The sequence below is a fragment of the Thalia democratica genome, chromosome 1, assembly GCF_965202585.1.
Source record: "Thalia democratica chromosome 1, ktThaDemo2.hap1.1, whole genome shotgun sequence".
Classification (NCBI taxonomy): domain Eukaryota; kingdom Metazoa; phylum Chordata; class Thaliacea; order Salpida; family Salpidae; genus Thalia; species Thalia democratica.
The window spans coordinates 57,323,859-57,338,752 of NC_139165.1; the positions used below are offsets into that span (position 1 = coordinate 57,323,859).

Sequence of the window (14,894 nt, forward strand, 5' to 3'; positions counted from 1 at the left end):
ACAATAATGTTGTGCAACTTTAAGATATAAAGTATCATATTGAAAACGTAAGTTAAGTTTCAAAATAAGTTATTGAAATAAAACTTAAACTAAGAAAAAAAATTATTGCTGTAAGAGTAACTTATTAAAAAAAGAAGAATTATTTATTGTTGTGTATACTAAAACTAAACTAAATCTCAAACTTGACCTATAAAAAGATATTTTATTCACTTTTCTTTTGTAAAAATGTTTTTTTTTTTCAATTAGTTTCTAAGGTAATGGTCTGGTAATGTTAAAAATAATTGTAATCTTTACTACTAATACTATATTGATATTTAGGAGTTTTACGAAACTAAATAGGGAAATGAGTAAGTAAAGTCTTCTGACTTAATACGTATTTCACTTCCGTATGTTTCAAAATGAACTATTTGAAGTAACAACTTGTTTAAAAATTAATAAAAACAAATAGGATGATAAAACTTTAAACAGGATAATATTTTACAATAACAACATTTGCCCTTTACATGGTGATGCTAACTTTACCAATTAGTCATGTTTTGCTCTAGTTACTAGTTATAGAGTCTAGTATGTTAATTATAGTCATACTTATATTGTGTTTTAGTTTAAACTATTTTTGTAATGAAAATAAGAATATAAGTAAATTTTACAAAACATTTTTATTGTTACTTAATTAAAATCTAAACTATATAGTTATGGAAAGCTGTAAGTATTAATTAAAGTGTGGAAAAAGTTTTGCAGATATTCGTATATTTTAAACAGTTTCTCGCACTTTTCCCAAATTTAATTTAATATGATACTTAAACAATTCCATTTAAAATTTAAACTAGAAAATTTTAAACGACTCGTCTTGCTTCATAGATATCAAAATTTTAAGTTATACTAAATAAAAACACGAACAAATTAATTATCTTAAAGTGCAAGTATTTTTTTACTTGTTTACTCTTTATAAAAGTAAACACAATTTCAATAAATTTAGTGGAGCTTATAATTCTTATTTCTTTAAAAAAATACATTATAAACGATTTTTTCTATATTGTAGATATCATATTTTAAAAATTTAATAAAAAAACTTAAATAAATTTTTATTAGTGACCTTAACGTCAAATTAGTTTATATGTGTTTTTTTAAATAAAAAACACATTTCCAATAAATTAAATGGAGCTTACAATTCTCACTCGATTAAAAAAATCTATTAAACGATTCCTATTGCTTTGTATATATCACATTTTTATTAAGACTAAAAAAATATCAACATATTTTTGTTACCTTAAAGTCCTACTAATTTATAACGTGATTATTCTTTAAAAATTTAAACACGTTTCAAACAAATTTAATCTAGTTTACAATACTTTAATGATTTAAACAAACAGCATTTTAAACGATAAGTTTTGCTTTGTAGATACTAAATTTTATATTTATATAAGAAAAAGCCTAAAAAAATATTTTTTATGACTTTAAAGTTCAACTAATTTTTACGTGTATACTCTTTATAAAAGCATATTCGTTTTCTATGAACTTAATCACGTTAAAAATTCTTTACTGTATGAAACAAAGTACAACTTAAGCTATTTGTTTTGCTTTACAGATTCCACATAACAAAAAATACTTTTTACAAATTTTAATTTTAGCTAACTTTTTATTGTTTTTAAAGGTTATGTGCCATGCTACAGATACGTAACAGTTTAAAAAACTAAAGAACTAGAATATAATTTTTCGGAATTTATCTACAAACGATCGCTTAAGTGTTTATGTAATTAAACCCGCTTGGTTTTTCATTAGCGGTTTTTCGCAACTATGCCTGCCCGATGAGTCCTGATTAGGACAAAACCGGTCGATGGTTGTCTCGGATGCTGTTGTTGTTGGTCGTGTGATGAAGTTCACTATGTATGTATTACTAAAATATTTAGGTAGTGATTAATGTCAATACATTAGTAGATGAACTAAGAAAAGAAGATCACCAAAAGTTTATTAAAGCTCTGACTTTTTTGATTTGAAAGAAAAGAAATTACGACTCATTAAAATAAATTGAATAAGTTTTGTGAACATTTTATATTAACAAAGCAAGGGGAGTCATTTAAGGTGTTTTTTGTTTAAAATATTCGAATATCTAAGCTCTACTAAGTTTATTGAAAGCGTTTTCACTTTTATAAAAAATAATCATGTAAGTAAAACTAATCGGATGTTAAGATCAAAATTTTTGTTTTTGTTTAATTTAAGTAAAAAATCTTATATTTACAAGGCAAGGAAAAATTGTTTTTGATGTATTTCGTTTAAATATAATAACAATTGTAAGTTTTTTTATTTTTATTTGTCTGGAACGTGTTTGTTTTATAAAGAATAAATACATAAAAAATAGTTAAATTTTAAGGTCATAAAAACATTTTTATTTGGTTTTTGTTTAATCTAAGTATTAAAATGTGATATCTACAAAGCACAGAAATTGTTAAAGGCGTTTTTTATTTAAACAATTTCAATTTATTAAGAACTGTTAGCGTAAATACCTATATAAAAACTGTTCAAAACTTTTAAAAACATACAAATATCTGACTTTTAATATCGGCGAATCACCATATTTCATGTGAAAACTATTTACAGTGTATGATTAAAAATCCTTTATAATTTGATTAAATGAGTATTTTTCATTGGACAAAATAGGAAGTTAAAAAAATTCGATTGTTTGAAAACTCTTCGGTTTTTTAAAACTATTATACCACGTATTATTTTTTATTTTGTTTTTATGTTCATTAATTATTCACTACCAGGAAAATAAATCTACAATATATTCTGAACGTTTCTATTAGCTGTAACTTACTATTTTAAAATTTTCACTTTTTAAATTGCAGTTTTAAATGAAATTTTATTAAAACAACTATAAGAAGATTTATATTACCTTATCTATAACCATATTTTAGGATTAATATTGTTTTAAAAAAATTTTTTAAGGACTTATTACTCGTAAATAATTAAATAATATAGACAAATATGTATTATTACGTCCTTCAAGTTAAGTTGCCCAGGTTTTGATGCTTGATTCTAGCGTTGGACAATAAACAATAATAACAAAACAAAAACATTAACCTTGTTTGTTCGTGGAAATACCTTTGTTAAACATAGATAGTAATCGCTAAATAAAAAATCATTAAGTTAAATAAATAATTAAATTTACCATTTAATAAAAAGTACCAAGAGTCAAGACTACTGATTGTTAGTTGGGGTAGTGGCAATGTATTAAATTAATCTAGTTAGTATTTTAGACCTGGGTGGTACAAGTGAAATACTGTTGTAAAAATTAGATCATCGATATAAAAGTTTATTAAAATGGATAGGGTAAAGTGGTTAATTTAAAGTTAGCGTGTAAAAATTAACTTGGTGTTACTGAATTATTAGTAAAAAAACAATTAAAAGTGTATACATATTCTTAAACACTAGCGGCGCTAAACAATGCAAATTGGGGTGCACAGAATTTTAATTTTGTGCCGACCACTGGTCTAGTGTTCCAGAAATTTTAAAAAATCTAAAAGAGGATCAGTTTAAATATAGTTACAAAAAATTCTTCTTGAGCCAGTATACTGAGTAGGTTTGGAGTGCTCTGGTTGAGTAATTTATGTTGCATGCAGATTTTACTTAATTGCTTTTGGTTGTTTTTTTTGTTTCTCTTTATATATGTATGATCAATTTTGTTTGTGTTTACTCTGATTAAGGTTGGCTGGTTTTGGTCTGTTGATGGGGAATAATTTTTGTATGGTTGTGTGTGATTGTTTTTTTCCTGTTTTGTTATACATTATTTGTTAGCTGTATATATTAATTACTATTGCATAATTATGAGTTTTTCTTTTCTTCTTACTTTTATTAGACTAAAATTAATTACACCAATACAAGTTTCATAAACTTAATTTTTTCTTAATAGCTTTTTTTAATTTAATTTTATCTGAGTAAAATTCAGTAAAATAGTTAGTTATCAGGCTTTAAGATAGTTATTTAATGCTAATGTAAACATTATAATACTAGTTTAATGCATTTTCTCAACAAGCGATTGTGAGTTCACTATGGTGGCGGTGATCACATGATTGGATTTTGCTGTGATTTTTTGTTGTAGCGCCGGTGACATTTACTTAAGAATTTGTGCTTCATGATTTTACCACACTTTGTGGTTTTTAGTGTTGAGATTTTAGCCTTGTGAGGGTTCTCCAAATGGCGTGTCACCAAGGGTTTTTTATTTGTTTAAAATAAAGTTTTTTGTTTATTTTATTTTTGGATAGTTAAGTTAAATATTATTGCGTCAGGTAAAATTACATATGATTTAACATATTTCCCAAGAAAACGTTTATCGTTGCAAGGGGTAGAGTTTGAGACTGATGTTTTATACCAAAAAAAAACTATAAGTATAAACATAATGATACTGCCTTTGTTCGATACTAGAATAATTTTAATTTTGTTTACAAGTTAATTATACAGATTTTGAATACCTACATCATCATAGTTTTTTTTTTCCTTTAGTCAGTTTTTTAGTTTGACGTTTTTAGTGAACTTTAGTCTTCGTGCTGAAAAACCTTTTAGTTTTTAAAAGTTTAGTCTGAAATTATTTATAGTTTACATAAAACGAGAGAAGTTCTAAAAAGTAATTTAAACTTTAAATGCAGGGTTTCCCAACCAGGGGTGCTGTCATCCCTTGGGGGTACGAGGCAGCATTCCAGGGGGTGCGAGATGGCTATTTAATTTTGTTTGATAAATAAGAAGATTTTTCCTTTTCTTCAGCAACTGTAAGCCGATTTTTTTTTACTAAACAAAAACAAACAATCGACTTTTAAAGCTATCAAGCATTTCAAATCATATAAAATGGGGTTCTGGATGAAGAGCAAAATAAAAGTTTTAAGTGTTTTCAAAGCTTATTTTGAGACTTATACTACTTATTATGTACTTTACATGTACTGCAAGGAGTGCAAGAACAAATTCAAATATTGGTAAATCAAAAAGGTTGGGAACTACTGTTTTAATAAGTTTAAACAGCGTGTAGGTTTTTAAAAATAAAAATTATTCATATACTTTTTATTTAATTTATTTTAATAAACAACAATTAGATATCAAAGTAAATAAATACAGAAACTAACAAAATATTTTAGAATCTAGATCGTAAAACAAAAGTTATAGTTGTATATTTTTTATCGATTAGATTAGAAACTTTTAACGTAAAATGTTAAATTATTTCGAAAATTTATAGAGAATTTTGAAAATATTATGCTACAAACTTTTTAAAAAATTTAAAATACAAAAAAAATACACGATGATTATTCTAAAAGATAAATAGGAGTTTTTAATTAATCAACTACCGGGAAAAAATTTAAAGCTATAATTACAACATATAAACAAAACAACTTTCTTTATTAGATAATTTTCTGTTATATTGACAGTGAAAATGTAAAAGCTATGGAATTCTACCAAAGCACTAAAAACTAATGCCCTTTACTTTTTTTATCTTTTGGTTTAGAAAAATCAATTCCTAGAAGTTTTAACAACTCAAAATAAGAAAAATTAAAGGCCCGTGAAAGTCTCTGAGCTTGAAGCATTATCTCATCTTCATCTTTGATACTCCTCAAAAATTCAAACTTTTTTTGTAGTAAAGCTTGTTCACTAAAAACATTTCTAAGATTACTAAATAGCACAAAGATTAAAAATTAGTATTTTAATGAAATGTAAATAGTTATAATAAAACACTTATTTAAATATTGGTAAAATAAAAAGTTTGCTGTTTTTTAGCAGAGTAAGTTGTACTACAATGATAGTCGTCAACTTTCTCAAAACTGATAATTAAACAAAAAATATACTACTGTGCAACAAAGAAAATAGCAATTAAATACATACTAATGTATATTTTTAAGATAATACGTCAAAATTACAATATTTACTTAGGTACATAAAAAAAAAAACTAATAATGTTTGAAAGCTTTTAGCTAAAGTTACAAATATAACTAAACGGGACGTAGAATACTAAACATACATGCATGTAAAGCTCGTCGTAAGAGTAAAATCAATATGTTATACTTAATGTTATTAACGGTGTTTCTCTATTAATTAGAATAAAACATTACTACGGATTGTGTAAAGATTATGTATTTAGGCATTAAGTATTTTTTCTACAAATACACCGAAAAATTTTAGAAAGTGCTTAGTTTATTATATTAAAAACAAACAATGTTTATCCTTGTCAAAATTAGTATAAGAATTCAATGGAACTTTTATGTTGTAAATGGATATACTCTGTATCTACAAGTATGTATAAAACTTTTTTTTTTATACGAGCAGCAAATAAATAAATTTTAAGTTTTAAACTTTCTGGTTTCTCTGTTTTATCAAAATGTATTTAAAGCAATTACTTCTACGAGTACCATCTTCTTTAAACTAGCTAAGTTAAAAAAAAGTATATTCTGTATTCATGATAAAACGATTACGCTGATCGTATTCTATTTCTAGTCTTACTTTGTTATTTCCATAAGGTAATAAAAATTTATCAATAAAATAAGACGTTATTTAAACTTATATATATATATATATATATATATATATATATGTATACAAAAAAGTTTAAATAATGTCTTATTTTATTGATAATATAAAATATATATATAAGATGTAACGTTAAAAGGCGTTAAATCCTGGAGATCCTGATAAGCTAAGCTTATCGGAATATATACCGGAAAATATAATGTGGTATATATATGTTTATATATATATAAATATTACTAAACTGTTACTGTTGGTTAACGTATAGATTACTATTAAACTTTATCTAACTAGCGGTTTAAATAAATCAGGCAGTGAATTATAATAGTTTAGTTTATAGCAAAAAAATTTAAAACTTCATTAATTGTATTCTAGAGTAGTATGCAGATAATTTATTGTTTTATTAAGTATGATTAATAATAAAACGCAAAATACTTTCTTATAAAAAAATAACCATTTATAAAACCTATTTTAGATTACTTGCAAGTATATATTAAAATTAAATACGTTATGAATATAACAAAGACCCTTACGAATTAGTGAAAAGAAAACTAAACTATTTGCAAAAATAAAGTTCTAACTAACTGAGCTTTAAGTATAGCTTGCTTTCTAGCAAAGTCCATTGCTTTTCGTGCCTCTTCCTCCGCTTGTAACCTCCGAGTCAATTCTTCGCGATCTTTTTCTTCTCTTTCTTTTCGCATTTTTTCGATATATGCTAGCCTGTCCACCTCTGCCATTTTGGCTAGCATTTCTTCTTCCTGTTTTGATTAGTTTTAAAGTTTATACAAACTTCTAAATTAAACTGGAAAGTATAGTTGTTTTTCGATTTATATTTTTATAAATCAAGTTTATAAAAGCATCTCTTATTAAATCAAGTTTATGTAAGCTAAGAAAGAAAAAATATTTACAAGTCTTTTTCTCTCAGTCTCTTCTTCTTCTAATAACTTTTTCTGCTCATTTCTCTTTTTCTCTTCTTCCTTTCTGATCCTTAAAAGCTCTTCTCGCTTTTTTCGTCTCTCTTCCTGCAGTTTAATTCAATATAAATAGTACTATAACAACTGAATTATTTTAGCTATGCTTGTAACAGTTGTGTAAAAAAAATTAAACCCTTTTTTTATTAATTTCAAACATTAACCTCCATTCTTTTCTCTCTTTCAGCAAGCTGACTAGCTTTCCTTTTTTTGTTTTCTTCTTCATCTAAAAGTTTTTGTCTTTCTAGTTCTGCTTCTTCTTTTTTCCTTCTTAGTTCAGCTTCACGTTGCATCCTTTCTTCTTCTAACTGTTTTCTGTATTTTTTTAGCACAAATAAGAAAAAAATAAAATGATTAAAATCGCATGCATACTCGTTATATTATGAAGTAAAAAAACATTAGTTCATAATTATTGAATCAACACAATGAAAATAGCTCCGAAAGTACAACTGAATTTATGTTAACTAATTTCTGAGCTTTCGTAACAAGATTGTTAACTATCCTTTTAACAAATTAAACATACACCAGTGTATATATCAAATCGTAAGTACAACAAACTCTATCTATTATTACTACGTCATAATTACTATAAAATTTTTTAAATTCAAAATTTCCGTTTGAAATTGTAATAAACTTTAGCTTACTGAGGAGTAGATGGGGTTTTATATTTCATATACGAAACCGTCGTCTAAGCTATTGTTTTTTATATAATCAAATAAATATATTAAATCTTATACATTATTCACAATGTAAAGTTATGTTTTGATAAATACCTCATAATTTCTCTTCTCCTTTCTTCATCGGCTTCCTTTAATTTTTTGTCTTCCTTTTCTCTTCTTTTTCTTTCAACATCCTGTTTTCTTTTTTCTGCCGCTAATGCTCTCTTTCTTTTTCGATCTTCATTTGCATGTTTTAACTTCATCTTTGCCTCTTCTTCGGCCTCTTTTATAGCTAATAGATCGTCCTCAGTAAGATTTTTTTGTGATTGCAATGGCTGATCAGGAGGAGGGTTAAATCCCTGTAGTTTAATTAAAACTTTTTATACAACAATACAAAAACATTGTTGTGGTCTTATATTGAATTATTATGCAGATTTACGGAAGAAAGACTTATGACAAAAATAAAAACACAAACAAAAAAATTAGGAGCTTTGATTTATCTTAATTTATTTCATTGAGATCGGGACATTTTAACTCACTCATTTAAACCTCAAGTGAAGAACACTATTAGTATTTTGTTTTACAACAAATTTTTTCTGCAGAGTACTACTAAATTATATCTTTATTTCTATGCACAATGAACAATTAAATCCGGATTTGATATTAAGTGTTTTACCTATTATTAACTATATGTGCAGTAATTATCTTATTTTAATAAAAAACATGTATTAACACTTTATTCTATGCTTATATTCTTTCATTACAGTAATTATTTTTTTACAGAACCCAGTTAAAGTGAGTTGATTCGTTAACACACAGAAACATATTTTGGTACAATAAAGGAAGATTAATGTACAATTTGTTTTTATTTATATTTATATATTTGTATAAATAAAATGAATTCGTTCTTCGGTTCTTAAAGTGTTGCGCTTCTCTTTCTTTCAAGTCTTTTGTATATTGAAGATCACCGTTTGTCGCGATAATAAACAGGCTCATCCCTGTTTTTAGTGCTGACATCCAAGTTCTTCAGGTCGTGCTTGCAGACGACGTCCTTAAAACGTAGTGTTGGACGACTGCGGTTGCGTTAACTAATATCCAGTTCGCTGTACAAAAGAAATTTTGGGAATCGCTCGTCACCAAATCTTAGAACAAGGTTAGGGTAAAGCTTGTAGTAGTAAGATCAGTACAACTCAACAGCCAAATTTTCGGCTATTCCATACTTTTGCAGTTAGTCAAACAAACGTGCCTGAACCGTAACTATGCCACTATTTGTATCTGTGTTTAATGATGCTTCTAACGCAACATTTAAGCTAGGTTATACTTTTTTTTGATTTCCTTGCCATTGATATCGATTGATGGTAGGATATCTGTTCCTTAGTACAGGCAAAAATTCGAGTTTTAATAGACAAAGGTAAATAGAACAATGTTCGTAAAATCAGTAGATCTACACAATAAGCATCTCTAGCGTACTTTGTGAAGAATGTAAAGTATCAGTTAAAAGTTCTTTGTAATAAATTACACTTAAATTTCACCTTCTTTATTAACAAGTAGTTAAACGTATTTGTTTCGATCCGTCCTTTTGCTGTTATGTTAATAAATTTCTGCGCAGTTAATAATGTATGTTTTTATGCTTAAAAAAACAATTGCAACGTGCATTTTTATAAGCGCGATTGACGACATAGAATATCGTTCGGTTTGCTTATTACAATATGCGTGTATCGGCGACATATATAGCTTCAACTTTGCATCAAAATATTATACATCTTGGCACAAAAAAAAGCATAGAAAAATTATAACTGCAAAAAAAAAGTATTTCTTAATACTTGCTAGCAATAAAGTTACCCGAGAAACAAACATTATAGTTTTAATAATACTCAAAAGGCCAAAAACTATTGTAACTTTGATTGTGGACTCACTGTAAAAAAATGTTGCTCAAAAAACTTTTCTTACTAAATCACAGATACAAATGCAAGAAAAAAAGTTTATACTAAGTTCTTCCAAACTCATATAAAAACAGTTAGTAAATAAATTCATTATTTTTTGTCAAAAAAAATTTCAAGTATTTTATTTTCTTGCTTTTATAAAAACTTTTATCATAATTTTGTTAAAAACTTTGCTGATGTTTTTTTGATTTAGACTTCTCCAAAAGGTTAGAGACTGCTAGCTTTAAAAATACCATTGTAGCAAGTAGGAGTTCGTGGGGTTCGTTATATAAAATTAATTTTATTATATAAACTATAATAATACTTAATTGCTATATATATTCTAAATACTAGCGTATGGTGATAGTAACTAATTACTATTCAAATGCTTTAAGACAATTTATTTTGCAGTTATACATACTAAGCAAGTACACTAAAAACACATTAGTTGACTAAACAATACTCAGTTATAAAAAATCAACTGGTGACTATGGTAATGATAAGTTAATCGTTGTTTCAGACTATTCTCTTACATAATTAAGAAAGCAGTGAAGCATGCGCCAGTGCTACATATTTACTGAGTTTATATAAGAAGACATTCTGTAATAAAAATCTAAACAAATTAAACTGCTTGATAGTTGTTTAAAGTAAGAGATGATATAATTAGTTTAATATTTTATTAGTAAGATTTTAACTTATTAACAAAGTTTTTCTGTATAAGTTAACTGAAAAAAAGCCAAATCTGAATTGTATATAACAACATAATAAAAGTAATCACAAAATAAACTTAATCATTACATAGCCTATAGTTAGCAATCATTAATTTGTGAAAAAATTGAAACTAATATTTTATTTAAAGCAAGACATAAAAAATATGTTAATTACAACTACTATACAACTTTTAAAACTTAAAATAAAAAATACATAAAAAAAAATAATTACTTGTAAATAAATACAACCCAAGAAACATAAGTTTAATATTTATTAAAATAACTACATTTTAGATGAGGAAAAACAGGAGTTAATTTGTATCTACTTCAGAAAACAAGAGGTTTTGAATATTTTTTGATTTTATAGCTTCGTTTTAATTTTTTCAGTTCACTTAATTTTGATGAATAAGTTTAAAAGAAAAAAATGTTTAGATAATATAAGTGCTTTTAGACATGCATCGTTATAATCTTATTTACAAAATGATTTTTGATGCTGTAGTTGTCACAAAATAGCTTTAAAATCGAAGAAAAAATTTACGATAACAATTATTTAGAAAAAAAATCAAGTTTTTTAAACATTGTTTTCTTGTTTAATTGGCATATAACTAGATACATTATAAACTTTTGTTCTGTCCTAAAATTGCTAAGTACAAAAAACATAATAAGCTTTAAACTTATGTCGTTCGGTTTAATTATGTAGTCGTAATTGTGCTTCTAAAAGTTTTTTAAGTACTTTAAAAGTAAAGTAGATTCTTAAAAAATTAGTCGGTCCACATTCGGTACTGCTATACCATAATTAATAAAAATTGAAAAGAATTGTCGATTTTCTTGTCTAGGGCCACTAATTTTTATGACTGAATTTTTATTACTTAGCATTAAAACATCTAACACTATTTGAAACAAATACAAACAAATTTAATAACTAACTCTGTGCTTCTTCAATATATTTTCAGTCATTATTCTATCTTCCTTCTGATCATACACTTCTTTTATGTAATCTTCAAAGTCTTCATTTATTTTTACACACTCGTCGTCGCTTTCTGATGCAGCTGAATAAAAACATAAACTAGATTTAAACAGATATGAAACAAGAATGTATACAACGTTTCATTTTAGTTAAGATAAAGTACTAATATTTAATCTTTCAAAATTTCTGTGAAGTAAAACTTTAGTTTTACTAACTTAGGTCACTACTACTCGTGTTCAATGCTTAAAAATAACTAACAAACAATAGAACCCGCATACGATGAATGTGAGTTATTTGTTTTTACTTCGTCTGAACATTCTGAAATTTTTTGAACTTGAGTTTCTAGATCCTATTGAAAAGAAAGTAAGTCTACTGTATATAAGATTATAAAACATAAACGTAAATGCTTCATTAACTGTAGAAAAACTAGTTAACTACATAAACTGTAGTGTTTGCTTTGTTTTTCATGAATTAATCCTTGCCTAAATATAAAAATGTACTATAGTTTTACATGTATGATAAGTTTTAAAAAAACTTAGTATAAGTAATTACAAAAGTTTTAACATAAAATAGATTTATCTCATTTTTATTTCATATTATTTAAAGATTGTTTGAAACATGACATTTTAAGACTGCCCTATTATTCTTGAACAGCTATAGATAAAGCTTAAAATGATAATTTACTTCTGAAAATAATAGCTAGTAAAACTTAATTTATAAAACTCGTTCTACTTCTTTTTAAAAATAACTGCTAATAAGATAGATAAGAAATAAGCTAAAAACAGTTTTAGAAAACCTAACTAATTAACCATTACATGCATTCTTCAGTACTAAAATTTTTACAGAAAAACTTACTAAATTTTAGAAAACAGCATTTAAATTACATTTTTTTGCATTTGTATATTAACTTATTTAAAGTATTAAAGTTAAAATATTACCTTTTTTAAAGTTATAGTATCATATTTTTCCTCTGTATCAGAAACTATGTCACCACGCATTACCTTGTTAACAAGGTCTGATTTTTCATTATTATTGTTTTCATTCTCATCACTCATAATTTCCTTAAAGTCTAAAACATATTTTTTTTGTTATAAAAGTTATAGAATTAGTTTTTTTTTCAATTTCAAAACTTTAAAGTTTAAAATTGAAACTTAATAAGTATGTAAAAGTATATATATTAGAAACACTGAGTACATATAATAATATAAATTAAATTTAAATTTTAAAGCATAACTTTTTTTTAGAGACTACAATTTAAAACTTTACTTTATATAATAGGTTCGAGTTTAAAAACCACATTTTGACTTTTCTTTAAAATTTATAATTCACTAACAAAATTATTATAGTTTAAATTTAATAGTATTTGTTAAAATTTTAGTACGAAACAATCTAATTATTTTATCAATAAAAATTTTAAAATTTTAACACATCTTATATAAACCTTCATTTTTTTCGCTTTTTAGCTTTTTTATTTTTGTATTTTTAGTATTTTGTTTAACGCCAACTTTTGACTTTTTCACTATTTTTTTTGGTTTAGTTTTGTTTGATTTTCTTTCTACCTAAATTTCTTATTATTAAAAACAAAATATTACTTTAAAGTTAAGTTTATATATATATATATATATATATATATATATATATATATATATATATAATAAGGTTAATGTTCAAACTTGAACACCTTCTACTGAGCCCACTCGAAGGGCTTTTAAATAATTTATTCAAATGACGATTTTAGAAATGCTGGAACATATGTTTCATAAAGACAAAAAAGATTGTCTCTAATCTTCAGCCAGTTCAAATTTAAAATAAAAAGCATTTTGGTAAACAAAGATGCAAAAGTTTACAAAAAAACAAAAACAACATGACGTAAGAATTGAACATTGTACATTACAAATATTCAGTACAAAAATCAATCTACGAGCATAAAGTTAATTTTATAGGCAAATTTATTAATTTTTTAAAAAACATAAAACTTTAATATCAATTATTTTCCTTATCTTAAAAGCAATCTAAATTTTTTTTTATTTTAGAGAACGCACCTTTGACTTTAATTAAAAAATATATATTTGGTTTGGGGTTGGAATTATTTCATGGGGTCCCTCCAAAATAAAGGTTTTTTTTTTTTTTTTTTCATTATTATCGTTTTAGAACCAAAAATAACTTTTTTCTATAATTTTTTTTTTATTTTCCCTTATTGTGCATGTTATTTAAACTCTTAAATGTTTATTTTATAGATAATGTTAATGTCTTTTACGATTTGGCCCAAAATCAAAATGATGTATATTATACTACCATTTGCCTTGGCCATTTCCTAGATAAAAAATTGATAAAAGGAAAAAAAAAATAATAAGAATGTGAACTACAACAAATTTAGTTAAACTAAAATAATTTAATTAAATTTCTTGTAATTCACATTGTTATTAATTTATTTTTTCCTTTTATCAATTTTTTATCTAGGAAATGGCCAAGGCAAATGATAGTGTAATATACATCATTTTGATTTAGGGCCAAATCGTAAAAGATATTAACATTATTTATAAAATAAACATTTAAGAGTTTAAATAACATGCAAAATAAGGGAAAATAATAAAAAAATTATAAAAAAAAAATATTTATTTTGGTTCTAAAACAATAATAATGAAAAAGAAAATCTTTTATTTTTGGAGGGACCCCATGAAATAATTCTAACCCCAAACCAAATATATATTTTTGAAATTAAGGACAAAGGTGCGTTCTCTTAAAAAAAAAACATTTATAGATAGCTTTTAAGATAAGGAAAATAATTGACATTAAAGTTTTATGTTTTTTGAAAAATTAATAAATTTGCCTATAAAACTAACTTTATGCTCGTAATCGATCTACCATCTACCTAATCAAACTACTAAAATTAACGAAAACAACAGTTAATTGACTATAAAATACTTCAAAATTTGTTGTATTTTAAGAGGAGTTTTTTCATATGTCGACAAGACGATATTAATTCGCTCCTCTTATTCAAACAACCTTCCTTTTTTAACGCATACATAAGGCTGTTGATTCTTTTAAGCACAGCCTACAAACAGGGTTGTTACCATCTGCTATTGGCTGTGCTCTTTTTATCACCTCCCAAGTTAATTTAAAATCAATGTTTTTACGCTTAAGGCCGCAAACATACTTCGAAAGCT

General features: G+C 25.1%; 1 protein-coding gene across 2 annotated transcripts in view; it reads right to left on the bottom strand.

Annotated features, from left to right (window-relative positions):
- Positions 1–5,146: 5,146 nt before the first annotated feature.
- The window catches only part of LOC145849264 (uncharacterized), a 48,602-nt gene continuing 38,854 nt past the window's right edge, over positions 5,147–14,894 (bottom strand). For both annotated transcript variants that reach the window (XM_082954412.1, XM_082954411.1), the window contains exons 27-35: positions 13,169–13,286; positions 12,666–12,796; positions 11,986–12,076; positions 11,688–11,809; positions 8,243–8,487; positions 7,634–7,784; positions 7,407–7,520; positions 7,084–7,256; positions 5,147–5,628 (exon numbers count right to left, since the gene is read on the bottom strand). In XM_082954412.1, coding sequence (XP_082810538.1) covers positions 5,451–5,628; positions 7,084–7,256; positions 7,407–7,520; positions 7,634–7,784; positions 8,243–8,487; positions 11,688–11,809; positions 11,986–12,076; positions 12,666–12,796; positions 13,169–13,286 — 1,323 coding nt within the window. In that variant the 3' untranslated portion in view covers positions 5,147–5,450. The remainder of the gene's footprint in view (positions 5,629–7,083; positions 7,257–7,406; positions 7,521–7,633; positions 7,785–8,242; positions 8,488–11,687; positions 11,810–11,985; positions 12,077–12,665; positions 12,797–13,168; positions 13,287–14,894) is intronic.